The sequence below is a fragment of the Pezoporus wallicus genome, unplaced genomic scaffold (assembly GCF_028554395.1).
Source record: "Pezoporus wallicus isolate ANWC-B61680 ecotype Strahan unplaced genomic scaffold, APGP_CSIRO_Pwel_v1 contig_6354, whole genome shotgun sequence".
Classification (NCBI taxonomy): Eukaryota; Metazoa; Chordata; class Aves; order Psittaciformes; family Psittacidae; genus Pezoporus; species Pezoporus wallicus.
This window is the reverse complement of record NW_026638688.1, coordinates 1282295-1302943: the sequence shown is the minus strand read 5'-3', so window position 1 is coordinate 1302943 and position 20649 is coordinate 1282295. Positions and strand designations below refer to the sequence as shown.

The 20649-nt window shown below is 64.6% G+C and overlaps 1 protein-coding gene across 2 annotated transcripts; it reads left to right on the top strand.

The window, feature by feature from the left end:
• Positions 1-8204: 8204 nt before the first annotated feature.
• On the top strand, positions 8205-20596 carry UNC5A (unc-5 netrin receptor A). 2 transcript variants are annotated; one of them, XM_057412020.1, is made up of 16 exons: positions 8205-8313; positions 16033-16254; positions 16373-16516; positions 16594-16697; positions 16798-16978; positions 17092-17259; positions 17449-17613; positions 17698-17886; positions 18009-18308; positions 18401-18488; positions 18563-18731; positions 18820-19053; positions 19156-19305; positions 19386-19550; positions 19627-19805; positions 20017-20596. In XM_057412020.1, exons 1-16 carry the CDS (start codon positions 8205-8207, stop codon positions 20180-20182), a joined length of 2733 nt encoding a protein of 910 aa, XP_057268003.1. In that variant the 3' UTR covers positions 20183-20596. The 2 variants fall into 2 exon arrangements, with proteins under 2 accessions (XP_057268003.1, XP_057268004.1); XM_057412021.1 differs by lacking the exons at positions 8205-8313; positions 17092-17259 and having other exon boundaries at positions 15487-16254.
• Positions 20597-20649: the final 53 nt, after the last annotated feature.

Sequence of the window (20649 nt, the reverse complement as noted above, 5' to 3'; positions counted from 1 at the left end):
AGATAAGCATTGTCTCTGTGTCCAGGGCTCTGGCACGCTGGGGTGGCTCTTGCTTTGGGGGTGGGGTGTCTGCTGGGAGGGTGACTATGTGTTGCCATATCCTGTATCTGCCTGCTGAGTGAGCAGGGCCAGGAGCACAGAGCTGCCATCACCCAGGCATCCCTGCAGGTTTGGGCACTGTGTGATCCCTGCCTCCCCCAGTGCCCCTCTCCCTGGGGCTGCAAGGGTATCCCTCTGCTCTTGGGAACCCTGGATAGTTCCTGAAAGGATGGTGGATGCTGTCCTCCCCTGGTTAAGGCACGGGCACAGCTCACTGCCCTGTGCACCTGGATGTGGGAGGGGGGTACCAGAGCCCAGGTCCTCTGCCTCAGCTCAGTTTGCTTGCTGGCCTCCATCTCTCCCTAGAGCTTCACATAGGTAGGACACAGCTCTACCTGCTCAGGCACAGCAGCTCCCTGCAGAGTCAATGTCAGGGCTGTAGCACAGCATGGTCCCCAAGCTGCCCACCTTGGGCTGTGTTTGCCCACATCCCCTCTCATAGGCACTTGCAGCATAGGTGATATGAAGCTTATTTATTTCGCAAGGGTTTATTGGTGTCAGACCTGCAGGTTCACAGCCCCAAGCCATTGAGCCCTATAAGTCTGGCTCCTCCTTTCCCTGGCCCATGTCCTCTGCTGTCCTTCCTGGCTGTCCTGGTCCTGTTTGTAGAAGGCCATCCCCTTACTCCAGCGCAATCCATGCTGTTCTTTAATGTTTCGTTTTGGTTTTGATTGTAAGGGCCTGTCCTTCCCCCCCATGCCTACACAGATTCTTGAGGTGGAGCTGCCTGTTCCCCTCCTGACAGTGCTGGCTGTGCTTCTGCCCTCACTGCAGATCTTCCTCAGGAGGAGCCTCCTCCAGCAGCACCCCGGCAGCTCCAGCTCGGCCCTCATTGCATCCCGTCCCGGGCAGCACATCCAGCCCATCCCTGCCTCCCGGTGAGCCCAGAGCTGGAGCCACTCAGCCCTAATGCTGTGTGGTGCCTGTGCTGGCTCAGTGCTGCCCTACCTGCTCCCGGGGCTGCTGCCTGCACTTGGGGCTGCAGAGAGCTGGTCCCACAGCAGGGCAGAGTCTTGACAATACCTCTGCAAGTGCAATGGGCGAGGCATGTCCGTGCCGTCTGCCAGGCCCTGTCTCCATGTCCTTGCATCACGTGCTGCCCCTGGGCTGCTTCTCTGCGCTGGTACAACGGGGACAGGACCCTGCTGCCCTCCCCTGTAGGACAACCAGGCTGGGGTGCTGCCGGCAGCACTGCCCCCAGGGCAGGCGGGGGGGGGGGATCAGCACTATGGGGTGTCCAACGCCCCCGCGCTGGGGCTGTCTGCAGAGGGGAGAGGAGCCCCGGATCTGGCTGAAGACTGCGGTGTGCGCGGCGCGCTCCTCCCGCACCATGCCCGCTCCGGCAGCCCGGGCTCTGCCTGCACTGCCGGCCCCTCGCCACGCGATGGCGCCGCTCGCCCGGCCTTGGCCGTCTCCGGCACGGCAGGGCTGGCAGCCTGCCCTGCCTGCAGTGGGGCACCTCCTGCTCGCCCTGCCTGCAGTGGGGTACCCTCCAACCTGTCCTGTCTAGGGTGGGGTGACAGAGCTGCCCCTCACTCCCCAAGGTGAGAGGCAGACAGGAACCACTTGTGGGGCACGGGCTGTGGGACTGGCAGGGCTGAAGCTGGAGGGGTTGATGGAGGAGCGAGGGATGCATGGGATCCAACGCACGGTTAATGGCCTCTGTGACCACCATCACCGTCAGTGGCAGCATGAAGTGAGTGAGGGCCAGGGGCTGCCTGTCCCTCTGCCCCTTCAACCCACTCCCCTGCCTACCATATTCCCCCCATAGCCTCACACCTGGCTCTGATGCTGAGTCTCACCCCAGCCACTCTGTCCCTGTCCCCTCACCCCCACGCTGGGTGAAAGGGGGCTGTGCTCTGTGCCCCACCATGGGGGTAGGCTAAGGTTACCTGGGGGGTGGTGGCAGAGGCTGCTGCATGCTGCTGCAGTTCGTTGCCATTCGCATGCAGCCGCGGTGGGATTTCATTTGATTGGAAAAGTAATAGGAGCCATTTATCTCCATGGCTTTATGGGCTCCCGGCAGCCCTGCAGCCCAGACAGCCTGGGGGGCTGGCAGTGCCCACCTGCAGCCTACCCTTTGGGGGCACAATGGCTTCTATCTTTAGCTCCTGCACCCCAGGTTCCCTGCCTGCAGGATGAAGAGTGCTGGGAGGTTGGGTGTCTCAGGGACCCCTGGGTGGGTGCAGCGGTTGCCAGGAGCACCCAGTGAGCACAGCAGTGGCAGGGCTGCCCCAGCCTGTCTCATGCCGGGCAGATGTCCCAGCTGGCAGCCGAGCTGGCAGCCCTGTCAATAATAATAATTAAAAATTAATACTAATCAAAAGGGAGAGGCAGATGGCAGCAGACATGCGGCAGGGCTGGGGGGGGGGGGTGGGGTGGCGAGGGGCAATGGATACTGGGAGGCCAGCAAGGATGGGAATGGGAGGGACCAGGGGGCAGTGCAGCAGGAAATAGAGATCAGGGTGGTGTGGGGCACAGCAGGGATGGGGGGGTGTGAGGACAGCAGCATGGCACAGGAGGGGATGCATGTCCCCCTCTCCTGTGTGCGTTGCAGGGTCACCTTGCCGGCAGCTGGCGGGCAGCCCGTGCCTCAGCTCTGCAGGCTGCCAGCACGGCCTCTTCCTGCACCACCAGTTCTGACGGCTCCGGCAGCAAGGACAGATCTTGCCCCTGACATGCATCCAGTGCCAGGATGGGTGCAGGCACTCATCTCATTGCAACCAGTGGGTGCTGCAGGGTTAAAATCCCCCAGAGTAACTGGGGAAGGAGCTGGCTCCATGGCAGAGTGTGTGGGCCGGGAAGAACAGGCAGCACTGGCTCACCGTGGGAGTGGGCAGGCAGCGCGGCTGCGGGCCCTGGGACTGTGCCACGGCTGTTCCTTCAGTACCTGCACCCACCTCCCTGCCCCATCACCAGCATTGTGGCCAAAGAGATGCTCTGGGACCTGGAAGGGGGCACCTGGGCAAGCAGGAGACCTCCACCCCTGAGTACCACCAGCATTTCTGGGTGGATAGGACCCTTGGAGGTACCCCACACCCTCCATACCCACCCTGCAAGGCCCTGAGCTCGCCTTCCATCTGGAATCAGCATGGCAGGCAGGGAGGGGTACCCAGAGCGAGGGGTACCTACAGTGCACCGTTCCCATGACAACCTCCCTGGAGATAGCCGCCGGTGCGGGAGATGTGGGAGGTGAGGGGCCCATGGACCCCTCTGTGCTTGGGCTTCTGCACCTGGCTGCACCCGTGGGTCTTGCATGTGGCCTCAGGCTCTGCCTGCCCTATCCTGACCCTGCAGCATGGGGCAGGCAATCACGGCAGTGCTGGTGTTGTCTCCCTGTTCTGGGCTGTTCTCCTACAGCTGATTTGAACAAGGGGGTGATTGCAGAGGAGCTTTGCTCAGTGGGGTTTGCATGGAGGGGACTGCAGGGAGCGAAGGGGTTAAATGCCTGCAGTGCCATCCCCAGTGCCAGTAGCAGAGAAGGGGGAGCGGAGGACAGCATCTCCTGCCCTGTATAGTGGGAACGTGTACCTGAAAAGGGTCCCTTGCTGTCACTTCTCATCTGGATGGCAACCAGGCTCTGCAACACGGCTGAGCACTTTCCTTCTCCACAGGGACAGGCTTGCGCTTCCCACTTGTCAGAGGCAGGCAGGAAAAGGGGGGGGGGGGGGGGCTCCATTAGCACCCCCACATCCTCCCAGCATGGCACAGGGACCAGTCTCTCTTCAGGCTTGGAAGGAGCTGCTGCCAGCCCCAGGACTTCTGGGGCACAGAGCAGACAGCGGGCAGTGCCACCAGTGCCTGTCCTTTCCCTCCTGACCCTGTGCACCCTGGTGTCCCCTCATGAGGGGCTGGCGATGCTGAAGCCCACAGCCACCCCCCTGCCAGCACCCAGCCGCGGGGCTGCCGGACTCCCCATCCCTATCCCTGCCCAGCCCCACGTCCCTGGCTGGGAGGGCTGGTGTTTCCCGGGCGGTCGATGCACCCATCGATCCCGCGCAGCTCCGCCGGCTGCTCTCCCACCGCCCTGCTAATTAATTGCTGCTGCTGCTGCAGGAGCACTGGGTACCAAGGTGCCGGGGCTGCCTGCGCCCTGCCCTGCCTGCGAGCTCACCACCCTTGCCCTACGCATGGCCACTTTCAGCCCCAAAACCTGCCCATGTATAGGACACCTTCTGCTGCTCGCAGCCGTGTCCGCCCCAGCCAGATGTGGGGACAGGGATGGGGACAGGGACGCTGCCTTTGTGCAGGGCTGTAATGAGATTTCTGCTTGGCTGCCTGGGTAACAAAATCCCAGTCAGAGGATGCAAGAAGCCCCTGGGAGCCCCATCAGCCTCCTGCCCCTGCTCAGCTTGGGGTAGATGGAGATGCCCCAGCACCCACAGTGCTGCTGGGGGGCATCAGCACCAGCTTCAGCCCGGAGCACCCTGGCTGCATAGGATGTGCCCTGGCTGGGAGCACTGGCTGGGATGTGCAGGCCAGTGGCTTCACTGCCTGTCCACCCCACTCCCCCCTGTCCCAGCCCCACACTGCCACTGGTGCAGCCACACCATGCCTGGGCTGGGGGTGCCAAGCCCACTCTTGAAGACCCCATGCCATGTGCCACCTCTGTGCCCACCCTCCCGTCCAGCACTGCCACTCCCTGGCACTGTCCGGTGAGGTTCTGGCACCGTGGCATTGTGTGTGCAGGACCCACGTGTGTAGGGTGGCACCGCACTGAGCCCCAGCCCCTCCAGGCACCCCATGGCAGCAGCAAATCCAACTCCTTGCACAGCAGGGAGCAGCCCTGTGGGTGCCGAGGGCTGTGAGGAGTGGACTGTGCTGGGATGGGCTTTGCCATACGTCTTGATGGAGCCTGTCCTGCCCCTGGCACCACACACGATAATCTGCTCTTGCAAATGGCTAATTTTGAAAATCCTCTTATCAGAATTAGGTCCTCAACATCCATACTTATTTACTTTTTATTGTCACAACCTTCCTATTCCTCATGTGGCTGGGATTGTTCTCACTGCCTCTGTTTCCAAGTATCCCTGTGCACGATGAGGCATGGGGTGCCCCATGCCATGCTGTGCCATGCTGTGCCATGCTGTGCCATGCTCTGTCACTTGTCCCTCACATGTCACACATGTTCCTCACACCCTTGGCTCTGCTGTGGACACCAGCAGCACCAGTTCCCGCTCCCCAGCAGTACCCTCCTGTGCCCAGCACCATACACAGCCCGTTCCATGCCTGGCATCCTGCTTGTGGGGCCATGCATTATGCATTGTTTATTCGTCAGCACCTTCCCCGTTTGTAACTCAATTAAGCAGACGGCGGTTTTGCTAATACAATGGTGTTTAATATTCGACTTCCTTAAACACCACAAATGGATGGGGAGGCAGCACGCAGGTGATCCATTATACATGAGCTCAAATATCTATTTAAATATTTGATGGGAGTTTAGAAAATCTCCGGGCTGGCCTTGACCATGGCTGACGGGGCTGGGCAGGAGGTCAGGAATGGAATGGGATAATGGATAGGAGCTGCCTTGGCTGCCCTGGCTGGATGCAGCACCCAGAGTTCATGGTGAGCAGGGGACAGTGCCAAGGTGATGGTGTCCACATGGCAGCTGCAGCCCACAGAGCCGGGTACCACCACTCGCTGGGCAATGCCCTCCCTCCATCTCCACCCCAATCCAGGAGGGAGCCCTGGCACAATGGCTGTAGCATGTGGCTGAGCCATGACCACGGCGTGCTGGAGAGGAGAATTAATTTTTAATTCCATCTTAATTAGTCTGAGCAATAATCCATTTACAGCACCCAGTGGGGCCAGCACTTCTGGCATCCCCCCGGGGCTCTGGCAGTCATGGGAAACCCAGGCACCGAGCATGCTGCACTGGGGGAACCAGGCTGTCCAGGCACCGTGTTCCCCTCCTTGAAGTTCCCAGATCCTGTGACTCCCCACATGCTGTGGACCCTCATGCTCCCCTGGGTGGTGGTCAGGGATGCTGGGGAGCCCCCACGGGCACAAGCCAGGCTGGCACAGCCCCCTAGCAGCAGGGCTCAGGTCTCTGGCAGCTGCGGAGCAGGATCCAGCTCATCCATTCCCTCATCTCCTCCTCAGCAAGAGGCAGAGCAAACAGAATTGAAAGTGATCTCCCCAATCTGTATTAATTAAATTCTATTAATTCGTCAGTGCACGCTGCTGCTTCCCCACAGACAGCCTGGCCATGACAGTCCATGGTGCAGGAGGGACATGCTGGGTGAAGCCTTGGCATGGCACCTGTGTGGCACCACGCACGATGAGCACATGGCAAGGGAGCTGGACGAAGCCAAGGCAGGAGCAGACAGCACCGGGACCTCGGTACCTGGGCAGTGGGAGTGTTGTTGCTGGCACCACCGGTGCAACGGGAGCTGGAAACCATCCCAGGAAAGCAGCACAAGGAGCATATGGGGCTGGCACCACACTGGGGTCCCGAGCCCCCTCCCCACCGTGCTGCCTCAGGGGGGCACCGTGCTGGGTGCCCTGCACAGGTGCCATCCACACCGGGTACTACTGCCTGGCAGGGGGTGCCAGGCTGGGGGTCCTGGCGCTGCAGGGGAGCTCACCCTGGTTCCCATGGCAGCCCCCCGGGAGCTCGTGTGCAGCGCAGTGACTTCAGCGGGAGCAGATGGAGCCGCGAGGAGTAGAAACATCCTGTTTCCATGCAAATGTCATCAGTAATAAGGAGCCAGCCTGAAGGAGGGTGATGAGCACTGCACCACGGCTCTGCCCATGGCGGGCTGGGGGTTCCCTCTCACGGCTGGGCTCCCACCAGGATCCGTGCAGGATGTGCCTGGGGCAACATGGTGGAATGGGAGTGGGTACCCATGGGCACCATGCACGTGCACTGCCCTGCCTGCCCACATGGCCGGTGAACAAGCATGTTGATACGGGAGGCCTCTGGCAGGGGTGTGATGGTGGGAGACGGCTCTGGCTCACCCCGGGGCTGTTCTGCTCTGGCCTTGGCTCTTCCTGGCACTGCCAGTGCTGCCCTGGGGCGGATGGAGGCCGCAGCACAGCCAGTGCCACCCGGGAGAGCCGTGCTGGCTTCGCACCCGCTTCAGCTCTTGAAGGCATCAGAGCAGTTGTTAATTGTTCCTGCAGCTGCTAATGAAATTATCTCTGCATGGTGCTGGGAGCCTCTGCCCAGCCCTGCCCTGCCTGGTCCCCGCTGCTGGGGACAGAGGGCTGCTCGGCGCTACTGGCATGGGCTCTGGCTCCCACAGAGGGCCTGGAGTCCCTCTGGTACCCCAGTGCAGCCTCACCCCTTTCACCCTATGCCCATACTGTGGTCTGGCTGCTGGTGACGGTACCTTGGCTGGGTGCAGGGATGGTGCTGGGAGGGAAGGGGCCGCATGCTGCAGCAGAGGCAGAGCCAAATCCCCTGGGAGAGGCCAGCCTGGCTGTGTGGGGGGCATTTTGGGGACAGGGCCACGCGTGGGTCAGTGAGATGGGTCCCTGCAGGTGGCACATGGTCCCACCAAGATGGTCGTCTCGTTCCCGTGGCATTGACCAGCATGAGCTGTGGTGCCCAAGCAGGGTGCAGGCAGGACTCCCTTCGCCTGGAGTCCCCCCCGCACCCATCCATGGTGTGCCAGGCTGGGCTGGGAGAACCCTGGGCATCACTTGGCGCAGGTCTGCAGCAGGGATGAGGGGCACAAAGGGGTGCGTGGGGAGTGCCGTCCGGGGGGGGGGGAAGGATGTCCCTGGGGATGATGCCATGCCGTGGGGGTGGCACCTTGCCCGGGCGAAGCGAACCGGGGCTGCGGACCTCCCGCGCCTGTCCGGGGCGGGATGCGGACGGGAGATGCAGCCGGGGGGGTGCGGTGCCGGCGGTGCGGGGCGGGGGGCGGCGGCGGGGGCGCGCCCAGCTGTTGCGCCGTCCCTTCCGCGGGCGGGTCCGCGCTCGTCGCCCCGCATTGGCGGCGCCCGGGCGGAGCGGAGCGGCGCGGCGGCGGGCGGCAGCAGCGGCGGGGCCGGGCCGGTGGCGGTGGCGGGGGCCGGTGGCGCCATGGCCCGCTGAGGGCACCGCGGAGCGCGGCCCGCCCTGCTCCCTCGCCCCGCAGCGCTCCGCGGGGCGCGCCATGGGTGCGCGGCCGCGCCGCCGCCGGGCCCCCGCCGCCGCCGCCGCCACCACCGCCGCGCCGGGGCCGCTCGGTGCCCTGCTCGCCGCTGCCCTCCTCGCCGCCGCCGGTGAGTCACCGCGCGCCCCCCGCGGGCACCGGCATCCGGGCGGGATGGGGGGGTGGGAGTGCGGCGGGAAACTGGCACCGGGGGCTGGACAAGGTCACCCGGGGAGCGGCGCCGGCGGCGGCGGGCGTCCTGCGGGCAGCCGGTGCCCTCCCGAGAGTCGTTCTCTGTGCGGGGTACCCGGTCGGCTGTGGGGTACCGGGGGGTCCGCGGGGTGCCCTCCCGGGCGGGGGGCGTGCCCCTGTCCCTCGGCAGGTACCGCCGCCCCCCCCCGTGCCCACGGACGGCCGCACACCCGTGCCCAGCCGACGCTGGATCGCGGACGCTGCCCTCACTGGCGGGGCTGGCACTCGCCGCCTCGCCGGGAAGGCTCCGCTCCCCCGGGGCCCTGCCAGCCCTGGGCACGGGTGTCCACAGCGGAGCTGCTCCGCGGATGGGGTTCCAGCCCCACGCACGGGGACTCTGCCCCACACACAGCATCCCTGCCGCCGGCACGGGGTCCCTTCCGTCCCCATCACCTGGCCGGGACACGAGGGACCGTGGTGACGGGATGCTCTGGAGAGCTGCTGTCACGTCGCGGGGGTGGCCATTGCGTGGGGGGTTTGCGGGGCTGCATCGGTGTTGCTGCAGACGCGGACGGTCCGGAGCCCGCCTGCCCCCCGTTCCTCCTCATCGGGCAGGACCCGGCGGGTGGGGGAGCTGTTTGGCCGAACCCCCGGGGCTGAGCGGCACCGGCTGCCGGACCGGGAGCCGGGGGTGCGGGGGGTGCCCGGGGCTGGCGGCTGCGGGCAGGTGTCACGGCAGCCTGGAAGTGGCGGCTGCAGACAAAGGACCGGGCTGGGGGCGGGGAGTTGCGAGGGGCTGGACGCGCGCTCTGCGGGGGTCCTGGTGGGGACACCCCGTCTTTCAGCACCGGAGACGTCCCCGGTGCCTGGCCTCGGTGCGCCGGGCGGGCACCCAGCGCGGCTGCATCCCCCATGCTCCCCGCACCCGTTTTTCCCGTCCGGGCACCCCTGGGGACCCCTCGCCCAGAGCTCCCAGCATGGCCCCGTCTGCAGGGGGACACTGCAGAGCCGGCGCGGTGAGTGGGCACCCCCCGACATGGAGGGTGCTGCGGGTACCGACCCCCAGCATGGAGCGCTGCTGTCTCCATGGCACTCGCGGGGCCGTGGGGATGGATGGAGCTGGGGGGCAGTGGGACGTGGGGTGCACCACATCATCCCACACCGGCTCTGCGGCGGGAGGTGTGGGGGGGGCCGGCGGTGCCAGCGCGGTTCGGGGCAGTGCTGTGCGGGAGCTGGTTCCCATCGCTTGGCAGGCAGCTCACAGCCGGCCGCGGCGAGACTGAGCCCAGCCACCGGCGCGGCCACTGCTCGGCTCGGGCCTCTGCGCACCGGGTGCTGCTGCAGCCTGGTATGGCACGGCACGGCATGGCACGGCAGGGCAGGGACCCCTGCTTCTGGGGGCACTGACGCGCACGTTGGACACAGGGGAACCTGGCTGTCCAGGCGCAGGGCCCCTGCCTGCAGCTGTGGAGCAGCATTCCCTCTGTGGGCTGCCTGCTCTGCTGCGGGTGCCCGCAGGGGAACGGCAGTGAGAGCTGAGGCTCACCCATGGGCAGCAGAGCGGGTTGAGCACCCGAGACTCAGTGGCTGCCCCTCTCGACTGCTGCTCTGGAGGGTGGGCACAGGTAGAGGGGCAGGGTTCTGCCCCAGAGTTACCCCTGGCCCAGTGCTGCCAGATGCCAAGGAGAAGGCCCTAGAGCATCTCCTGCCTCCAGGCTTGCCCCTTGCCCCCACACTAGCTCCTGCTGCAGCTCTTCTGGCCGGGGCCATGTGTTCTGCTCTCACTGCTCTGCCACCAGCTTCACTGCACTGCTGGGGAGCCTCAGGCTCCAGCAGGCAGCCCCCAACCACTGTACCCACAACCTGGTGCCCCACAGCCTGGCACCCAGGTCACTGCATCACATCAGCACCCCACACCCTGTGCCTGACTGGACAGTGGAGCCTGTGCAGGCGAGCAGGAGGGCAGAGGGTGACGGGCAGCACTGGCACTTGCTGCGTGGCTGGGAAGCCGCTGTGCCGGCTGTCAGCACAAGCACGCGGCAGACGCAGCCTGCCCAGGGCTGTTTGTTCTGGCCCAGTGCCACACGGGGCTGGCACTACAGCAAACTGTGGAGGGCCTGGCAGGTGCCAGCAAGAGGTGATCGAGCTCCGGTGGTGCTGGCAGGGGCTGGGCACCCCCAGAGCCACTGCGGAACCTCACAGCCATGGGTAAAGCTGATGCTTGTCTCACCTGAGTGGACAGCGGTGCCCAGGGCTACACTGGGAATGGTGCCAGTGTCTGAGGGATGATGGCATGGGGACGGTGCGCTGTGCATTTCCTGCACCCTTGATGTCAGCACCATCACTGCTCCGTGTACTGTGTGTCTGCCTATGGGCAGGCTGAGGTGGGTTGGCGGCAGGCTGGCCACACTGGGACCCCATCTTCAACCAGTTGTCAAGTAGCCCTTGGCCCTGCCGCCTGCCTGCTCTATGGGTGCTGCTCCCAGATGGGTGTCAGGCAGATCACAGCTTACCCTGGCCCCTACAAACCCTGCCCTGCCTGGGGCTCCTGCTCACAGGGTGGGAGTCTTGGGTCCCTCTCCAGCCAGCCCTTCATGAGGCTGCTGTCACCACTGCGTGCACCCATGGGTAGGAGGGGAAGAGGCTTCAGGGCTGGACTTCAGCACCCAGGACTGTTGTGTGGCTGGAGGGGCCTTCCCAGCACCCCAACCATCTCCCATCCCTGCTCCAGCAGGGATACAGGGCTGAGGGTCACCTTGACACTCCTCCCAGCGGGGCCAGGGCTCGGCGGGAGCATTTGCTCTTCACTGTCAGTTAAAGGAGAGACAGGAAACCACTCAGCTCCCCTGGCTCAGTACCCCAGCATGCAGGTCTGGGCCAATCCTATCCATCCACACCCCCACCCCCCCCCCCCATCCCACTGCTAGGCTGGGCTGGGGCACCCCTCATACCCCACTGATCTGGAGCCAGGACAGGACCCTCTCCCTGTGCAGTGCTGCTGATGGGCTGGCATGGCTGGCACAGGTCCTGTGTGCATGCTGGGTCTGGGGGGCTGTGGGGCTCAGCAGGCACCCAGGACTGGTGCGGAACAGGGCTCTGTGTGTTCTATAGTGCTGAGAGGGGTCCTATTCCATTGGTGCCTGGAAAAGGGTGCCCAGAACTGTGTGCCGGGGCCAGTACCCCCCAGGCAGGCAGAGCTGGTCCCTGTGGAGGGGCTGCCACCCCCGGCTGCCTTTGCTGGCTCCGTTGTCCCCAGACCCTGGGCACAGGGTAGCATGGGCATAGCTAGGGCACTGAGGCGGGATGAGGGCACAGGGAACCCTGCCTGCCCCAGCACATACTAATTGAGTGCAATGGGGAGAGCGGCATCAGCTCAGATCCGTAATTAGGCAGCTCCATTGTCATGCAAGCCCGCCCGACTAATTCATTCATAATGAGCACTCGCTTAATCAGCGCCCAGACGCTGCCATGCGCTTGCTGGGAGACCAGCACCCACCAGCCCCACCGCCCCATCCAGCCTCTGCCATGGCCATGGGTCTGGCACGTGTGAGGCACACACATAGGGACCAGGACAGCATCCGGCTTGAGGGGACACACTGGGAAATTGGGGGCATGGCCCTGGGACAGGCGGAGGCGCTGTGGCTGTTGGACATGGGGGATGCATTGGCACGCTGTGCCCATCATCACATAGTCCCCAGTGCTCACCACACGCCAGACTGGCCGGGAGCCAGGCCCTGCTGCCCAGCGCTGGCATCCGACCCTGCTGGCTCCCTGCCCAGCTGGGCCTGGCACTGGCACCCGCCTGGCGTCACCGGGGGGCTGCATGGGGTGGGAACGTGGGTGCAGTGGGAGTGTTTGCCTATGCTCAGATACCCCAGGTGAGTGTTGGAGCAGCCACAGGCAGCTGAGCAGTGCAAGGCAATGCTGTGTCCCCTGTTTGGGGGTCTCCCGGGGGCAGCACCGGTTCGTTGTGGCTCAGAGCCAGCCTCTCCTGGCAGGATGGTGGCCGGCTCAAAGCCTCAGACAAGCTTTATGATTGCAGTGTGTTGTGCCAGCTCCTTTTCTCTATGCTCTGCGGCAGCAGGGACTCCTCGGCAGGCAGGGCTGGCACCCCCAGCTCCCCTGAGCACAGCCGGGCATTCTCTGCCCTCCCCTTGACACCCACCCTGCCCTCGTTTAGGCCATGGCAATCATCAGCAATTACTGCCTTAATTACCTGCTGCCGGAGCACAGGCCGGGCACTGGGAGGTGCAAGGAAATCTTTCATGTTTATGGTGTGCCGGGTCTGGCGCGGGTGCGATGGATGAGCCGCCAGCTGGGATTGAACCTACCGGCTGCAAATCCCACAGGGATTAGGGGGGATCCGCAGGAGGGGGGCACGGCAGCAGAGGCACGTGCTGGCATCGAGGTCCCAACCCCACTGCAGGGACTCCCGAGGTGGCCGGCATCAGGCAGGGGGAGGCTGGGGATGGACGACGTGCTGGGTTCAGCTGGGCAGCAGCATTCGGGCAGAGCCGAGCCATGGTACAGCAGCTGCCTGCTCCCTCCTGAGCGGGCACACACTGGTGTGCCGGTGCTGGCACTGGCACTGCCGCAGCCGCCCGCGGGCAGCCTCTACTCGCCAAGAACACGCTGACCTTCCCGGTGTCTCCCCGCGGCAGGCACCGAGGTGCCAGAGTGCTGCTCTCAGCACTGCCGGGAGTGTGGTACCCGCACCAGGGGCAGGATCAGCCCCTTGAGAAGGACCAGGCTGCTGCCCAGTGGGTCCTGGCAGTGCCCCAGTGCTAGGCAGTGCAGTGTCCTGCAGTCTCTCCCTGCCCAGTAACACCAGTACACCTGCTGTTTCTGATGCTGGGGGACCTACGTGCTGCAGTGAGGGGCTGGTGGCCACTTGGGATGGCAGCAGCTGTGGGGCACAGAGAGCAGGGGTGTTCTGTGCATGGGGAGGGAGACCGGGAGCTGCTGGGGGTCCGGCAGTGCTGGGTTGAAGGGGAGTACTTGGAGCCCATCACAGGGTGTCCCCAACCCCTCTGCATCCCGAGGTGGGTGCTGCAGCCCTGCTCCCAGCCCGAGCACCCTGCCCCTTCGGCAGGGCTGCCAGTGCCCTCGTTAGCCCACGTGGGCAAGCAATAATTGATGATAAAGCCCTGCTTAATGCACTGGCTTTACCAGCCGTGATTTATCGGCGCTGGAGCAAACCGCACTCCCTATTAGCCCTTCAGCTGCTGCAAGAACCCCCGGCCAGGCTGTGCCCCTGCTCCGGCACGGGGTCCTGGGGCTGAGTGGAACCCAGCTCTCTGCCACCCCCCCAGTCCCCGTCCCCTATCCCCGCCGAAGTTCCCGGTTCCCTTTGCCAAGGTGACATAAGCATCTTGCCTGTTTCCATGGCAACGCAGCAGCAGGTGAGCGCGAGGCCGATGCGGGAGCCTGCACACGTGGGGGGCCACTGCCCACGTTTCCGGGTGCCCACGCTGCGTGGGGCGTCTGCAGCGTGGGGGGTGCCCACACTGCATGTGGTGGCCATGGTGTGGGGGGGGACCACAAGCCATGGGGTGTCCATGGTGCGTAGCATGGCCTGCAGAGATAGAGGCACTTATGGGGTTTGGGGTGCCCACAGCATGGGTGGTTGGCATAGCTGTGCTGCATGGGGTGGCTACAGGGTGCATGGGGTGGCCATTGTGCATGCAGTGCCCACAGTGCATGGGCTGCCCATCATGGATGGAGACTCTGTCATGGATGGGGTACCCATCATGGATGGGGTGCCTGTAGTGCATGGAGCACTCAGACCACAGCCCTTCCACTCCATCACAGGGGCTCCAGACCAGCTCCAGCCTCCCAGCCATGCCATGACCACACCACAATGTGGAGCCCCACAGTGTCCCACACAGTGCCCAGCAGCAGCATGGCATCTGTGGGGGTACCTGGCAGGCCCCCTGCTCTGATGCTCACTGCTTGTCCCCAGCTTCATTTGCTGCCTGTGGTCCCACTTTACCCAAAACACCCCCAGTACCTGGTTGAGTGGGTGCTGGGGGACTCAATTAACATCCTGCCTCCTCCACCCATCGCTGCTGGCCCCCACGCTTCCATGGTGATAGACACACAGCTCAGCGATTGCTGTACTCATTTCATGTGTGATTACAAGGCCAGTCCCCAGCACTGCTCCCCCGTTAACGTTCACCCAGCATGCCCGAGTGGGAGGCAGCAGCGGTGCTGTGCAGCGGTGAACCTGGTACTTAATGGATAAATTGGATTGTCTTTTCCCATCCCAGCCCCTGACTGGCACAGCGTGGAGACCCACAGACTAGTGTGGACACCCAGGGATGCCTGAGTGGGAGGCACAGCAGTGAGAGCCACGGGTGGTGTGCTGAGCCGTGCCGCAGCCGGCACCGGGCCCTGCACCGCGCTGGGGACTGCAGCGCCTGTCCGCGCCGTGACCCCTGGGCCGGCCCCGGGCTGTGTCTGAGGGGGTCGTTAAACCAGTGAAATATGAAATGCCTCTGTATCCCCGACAGGGGTTTTAATTAAATTAATTGCCAGCGACATTGTAAAAGTGCTGATGGGGTAATAACCGGCGCATTATGGTTGCCGTTTATCTTCCCCGTGTAAATTAGCTGCCGCACCTTGCCCGTCCCGGCGGGCACCGCGGTGGCTCGCTCGGCACCTGCTCCCTGGCTCAAAGGCTCCTGATCTGGCTGCTGTGAGCAAGATCCTCCACTGGGGTGCTCAGCCAGGGCCCAGGGAGCTCCGTGTCCCCCATGTCCCCTGTGTCCCCAAGTCTGTTGTGCAAGCGAGAGCCAGCCTGGGTGGGCACCATGGGCAGTGGGGGTCCCGTGGGCGAGTGGTTGCCAAACGAAGGCACTTAATTACTGCGCATTCCATCCCATTTAATTGCTTATTAAATCCTAACCAGCCAATTAGCAGCAGCAATTACAGCTTCATTCAGTGACACAATCGCTATTTTATCGTTTGTTAATCAAATGCTTATTTAGGGCCCTGGTTTATTAACTCCTTCTGCAGCAGGAGCCAGTGGGGTGAGGGAGCAGGGGCACCCGGCCATGAATGGGCTGGAGACATGGGCACTGTGGGTCTGTGCCACATGCAGTGCTTCTGGCCCCTGCTGCATGGCACCCACAGCCCCCAAGCAAAGCTGGGGGATGCCTGACGCCCCAAAGGATGTGTGTGCAGCCCAGAAACACAGGGGACAGCCAGCCCCCATGTGCCATGCCTGTGCCTGCTCCCAGGTGGGTGCCAGTGTCCCCAGAGCATGTGCCGTGCACCCCTCCATTCACTCTGCATCCCTGTGCCGCTCCAGGGCACCTGGGGCAGGATGCAGCCCCTGGCCTGCACCTTGCAGTGTGCCGGGGAGCGGTGGCAGTGGGCGCCCTGGGAGGCGTGAGTGATGGCCCTTGTTGGTCACACTACATTTCCTTTTCATTAGCGTTAAGTGTGGACATGAGGGATCGGTGCGGGTTCAGCGGGCACAGCCACTGTGCTGCTGCTCTCCCTGATGGATGGCAGGGACAGGAGGGGGCTGCCGCATGGCAGCAAAGGGGGGGACGGTGGTGATGCACAGAGACACGGGCACAGGGGCACACCGGTATGGGTGATCATCCAGCCTGGGCACAGTGGAGGTGTCCGAGCCCCCATCTCCCTGCAGGTGCTCAGCAAAGCGCGACCGTGGCCAACCCGGTGTCTGGTGCGTCCCCGGACCTGCTGCCGCACTTCCAGCTGGAGCCGGAGGACGTCTACATCGTGAAGAACAAGGCAGTGAGCTTGGCCTGCCGTGCCACCCCTGCCACCCAGATCTACTTCAAGTGCAACGGGGAGTGGGTGCACCAGGGTGACCACATCATGCAGCACAGCACTGACCGCGGCACCGGTGAGCACCAGCGCGAGGGATGAAAGCAGCCGTGGTCATGGGGACATGTGGGGGGGTCACATGGAGCTGGGCTGATGGGCATCCCTCCCGGTGCTGACATGCTGCCCACTGGTGGCAGGGCTGCCGGTGATGGAGGTGCGCATCGAGGTCACCCGCCAGCAAGTGGAGAAGATCTTTGGGCTGGAGGAGTACTGGTGCCAGTGCGTGGCCTGGAGCTCCTCCGGCACCACCAAGAGCCAGAAGGCGTTCGTGCGCATCGCCTGTGAGTGTCTGTGGGTGCCTGGATGAGGTGTGGGGCGCTGGCCTCAGTTCCCCCACTTCACCCCTGTGCCTCCCCAGATCTGCGCAAGAACTTTGAGCAGGAGCCGACTGCCAGGGAGGTCTCCATCGAGCAGGGCATTGTGCTGCCGTGCCGCCCTCCCGAGGGCATCCCCCCGGCCGAGGTGAGCCCCTGCACTCTAGCAGGGCAGGATGTGGCTGAGGGTGCCCCTTCCCCACAGGGACACCGAGGGGGTGACCCAGTGATGTCCCCATGCCCCACAGGTGGAGTGGCTGCGCAACGAGGAGCTTGTGGATCCGGCGCTGGACGCCAATGTCTATGTAACGCCAGAGCACAGCCTGGTGCTGCGGCAGGCCCGCCTGGCCGACACCGCCAACTACACCTGCGTGGCCAAAAACATCGTGGCCCGTCGCCGCAGTGCATCCGCTGCCATCACTGTCTATGGTAAGGCCCCACCGCGCCTGTCCCCACCATGCTGCCCCAGTGTCACCCTCCCCGTCCTGTCCCTCCCCGTATCCCCATGCCGGCGGGGCGCTGACGGGTCCCTCTCCACCCAGTGAACGGCGGCTGGTCAACGTGGACACAGTGGTCGGGCTGCAGCACCAGCTGTGGACGGGGCTGGCAGAAGCGGAGCCGGACGTGCACCAATCCCACGCCCCTCAACGGGGGGGCTTTCTGTGAGGGCCAAAACGTGCAGAAAACCGCCTGCACCACCCTCTGTCCAGGTACCCGCCTGCCCGGGCATCGCCAATGCCCCCCCCCCATGCCGATGCTGCACTCCCCGCTGCACCCAGCCCAGTCCCCGTCCTCCCGCCCCGGCTGTCTCGTCCTCACACCCCCTGTGTGTCCGTGTCTGCGGCCCCGGGGCAGGGGAGGGGATGGCGGTGGGGCGCTGACCCAGGCTGTGCCCGCAGTGGATGGTGCCTGGTCAGAGTGGAGCAAGTGGTCGGTGTGCGGGGCCGAGTGCACCCACTGGCGTAGCCGGGAGTGCTCGGAGCCAGCGCCGCGCAACGGGGGCCAGGATTGCCACGGCCCAGAGCTGGACACCCGCAACTGCACCTCCGAGCTCTGCAGCCATGGTGAGTGCGGCAGGGGCAGCGGGGCTGTCCCCTGGGATAGGCGATGGGGGTGCTGGTGGGTGCTGATGCCCTACCCCACCACAGCTGCCTCTGGTGCGGAGGACGTGGCGCTGTACGTGGGGCTGGTGGCAGTGGCTGTGTGCCTGGTGCTGCTGCTGCTGGTGGGGGTGTTGGTGTACTGCCGCAAGAAGGGGGGCCTGGACGCTGATGTGGCCGACTCCTCCATCCTCACTGCTGGCTTCCAGCCCGTCAGCATCAAGCCCAGCAAGGCCGGTGAGTGAAGGCTCCAGGGACGGGGCTGTGCACCCATGCCAGGATACGGTGCCCCTCAGGATCTGGTCTTCAACCTGTCCCCCCCCATACCCTGTGCCACGGTCCCTCGCTTTGTGCCGCAGACAACCCCAGCCTGCTCACCATCCAGCCTGACCTCAGCACCACCACCATGACATACCAGGGCTCGCTGTGCCCACGCCAGGACGGCCCGGCCAAGCTCCAGCTGCCCAACGGGCACCTGCTGAGCCCGCTGGGCGCCGGGCGGCACACGCTGCACCACAGCTCGCCCGCTGCCGAAGGCGCCGACTTCGTGGCCCGGCTCTCCACACAGAGCTACTTCCGCTCCCTGCCCCGCGGCACCAACAACATGGCCTACGGCACCTTCAACTTCCTGGGGGGGCGGCTCATGATCCCCAACACAGGTACGGGGTGGGGAGGGGGAGCAGGGTGCCAGAGCATCACCTGGCACAGGCGGGTCCCCATGGGCTCATCCCTGCTTGCACCCCACCACCAGGGATCAGCCTGCTCATCCCACCCGATGCCATCCCACGGGGGAAGATCTACGAGGTCTACCTGACCCTGCACAAGCAGGAGGAGGTGAGGTAGGTGCTGGGGCTGCCAGGGCCCGGGGCTGCTGGGCTGGGATATTCCTGCTTCACCTGCCCCTACGGTACAGGCTGCCCCTCGCCGGCTGCCAGACACTGCTGAGCCCCATCGTCAGCTGCGGCCCTCCTGGGGTGCTCCTCACCCGCCCTGCCATCCTGGCCATGGGTCACTGCGTGGAGGCCAGCGCCGAGAACTGGAGCATCCGGCTGAAGAAGCAGTCGTGTGAGGGCACGTGGGAGGTGAGCGTCTGCCGGGCACGGGGCGTTCCAGGGTGGGTGCTGGAGGGGGGATGCCCATGGCCGTGGTGCGTGTCTCTGGGTGCCGCAGGACGTGCTGCAGCTGGGCGCGGAGCCGTGCACGGAGCTGTACTACTGCCAGCTGGAAGCGCAGGCCTGCTACATCTTCACGGAGCAGCTGGGGCGCTTTGCCCTGGTTGGGGAGTCCCTCAGCATGGCGGCCTCCAAGCGCCTCAAGCTGGTCCTGTTTGCACCGGCCGCCTGCCCCTCGCTCGAGTACAACATCCGCGTCTACTGCCTCAGCGACACCCAGGACACCCTCAAGGTACCGGGGGGTCCCCATGTAACCCTCCCGTATCCCGGCTCAGAGCGAGGGATGTGCTCCCAGGGTGCAGCATCTGCTGCCTGACCGCTGCTGTGCCGGCAGGAGGTGATCCAGCTGGAGAAGCAGCTGGGGGGGCAGCTGATCGGAGCCCCCCGGGTGCTGCACTTCAAGGACAGCTACCACAACCTGCGCCTCTCCATCCACGACATGCCCAGCTCCCTCTGGAAGAGCAAGTTGCTCGCCAGTTACCAGGTGGGGAGCCCAGCTGGCAGCTGGGGATGGGGACAGTGTCTCTGCCACTCTGACTCCTTCCCACCATCATCCCACCACAGGAGATCCCTTTCTACCACATCTGGAGCGGGCTGCAGCCCTTCCTGCACTGCACCTTCACCTTGGAGCGCCTGAGCCCCAGCACCTGTGAGCTGGCCTGCAAGATCTGGGTCTGGCAGGTGGAGGGTGATGGGCAGAGCTTCACCGTCAACTTCAACATCGCCAAGGTGAGGGCAGGGCTGGGGGGCTCCTGGGGGTGACCCCAGGATGGGCTCACATCACCCCCCTGCTGCTCTGCCCTAGGACACGAGGTTTTCGGACTGGCTGGTCCCTGACAGCGAGGTGGGCGCCCCGGCCCTCGTGGGCCCCAGTGCCTTCAAGATCCCCTTCCTCATCCGCCAGAAGATCATCAGCAGCCTGGACCCGCCGGGCACCCGGGGAGCCGATTGGAGGATGCTGGCCCAGAAGCTCAACCTCGACAGGTTGGTTTGGGACGGGGACAGGGCTGGGGATGAGGTGTCATGGTGGATGGGGACGGGGGATTTCTGGGCTCATCCTGCAGCTATGGATGCTGGAATGCTGCAGGACCTTGGGAGTGCGATGGTGCCCGCGGTGAGGCCAGCATGGGGCTGGTCCTGGTAAGCGGAGCCACCCCTCTGCCCTGATGTGGTCCCTCTCTTCACCCCCTTCCAGCCATCTCAGCTTCTTCGCCTCAAAGCCCAGCCCCACAGCCATGATCCTCAACCTCTGGGAAGCGCGGCACTTCCCCAATGGCAACCTCTCTCAGCTGGCTGCCGCCGTGGCCGAGGTAGGCAAGCAGGACAGTGCCCTCTTCGCCGTCTCCGAGGCCGAGTGCTGAGCATGGTGGGGATGGAGGCACAACCCCTTTCCTGGGGGACCACCGCCATGGGGCAGCGGGGGCCCCGGCCGGCCCCCAGGCTCCCGCTGCCCCACAGCCCACGGCAAGGGCTGCCCGATCCCCTTGTGAGACAGGGATGCCTGTGTCCCACGGCAGTCAGGACCCCCCAGTGCTGCCACCCTGGGCATCCCACAGCCCCATGGTGGGGGACCGGGGGGCACTGGGTGTGCGTCGAGCGTGCGGTGCCGTCGTGCTGTCTGCGTGTGGGGCCCCGTGCCGTGTTGTGTAAAGACCGTTTTTTTAATTCTGTATTAAGTGCATTCAAGTATTTACACTTGGCCTTATGTACATAGCGGTGCCGCAGGCGGGGGGGCTGCCGGACCTGAATGTAAATAAATTCGATATATATTGCTACGTGGGGCTCTGCCTGGCCATGCTCTGCCCCCAGGCCCTCCCCGTGAACCCCC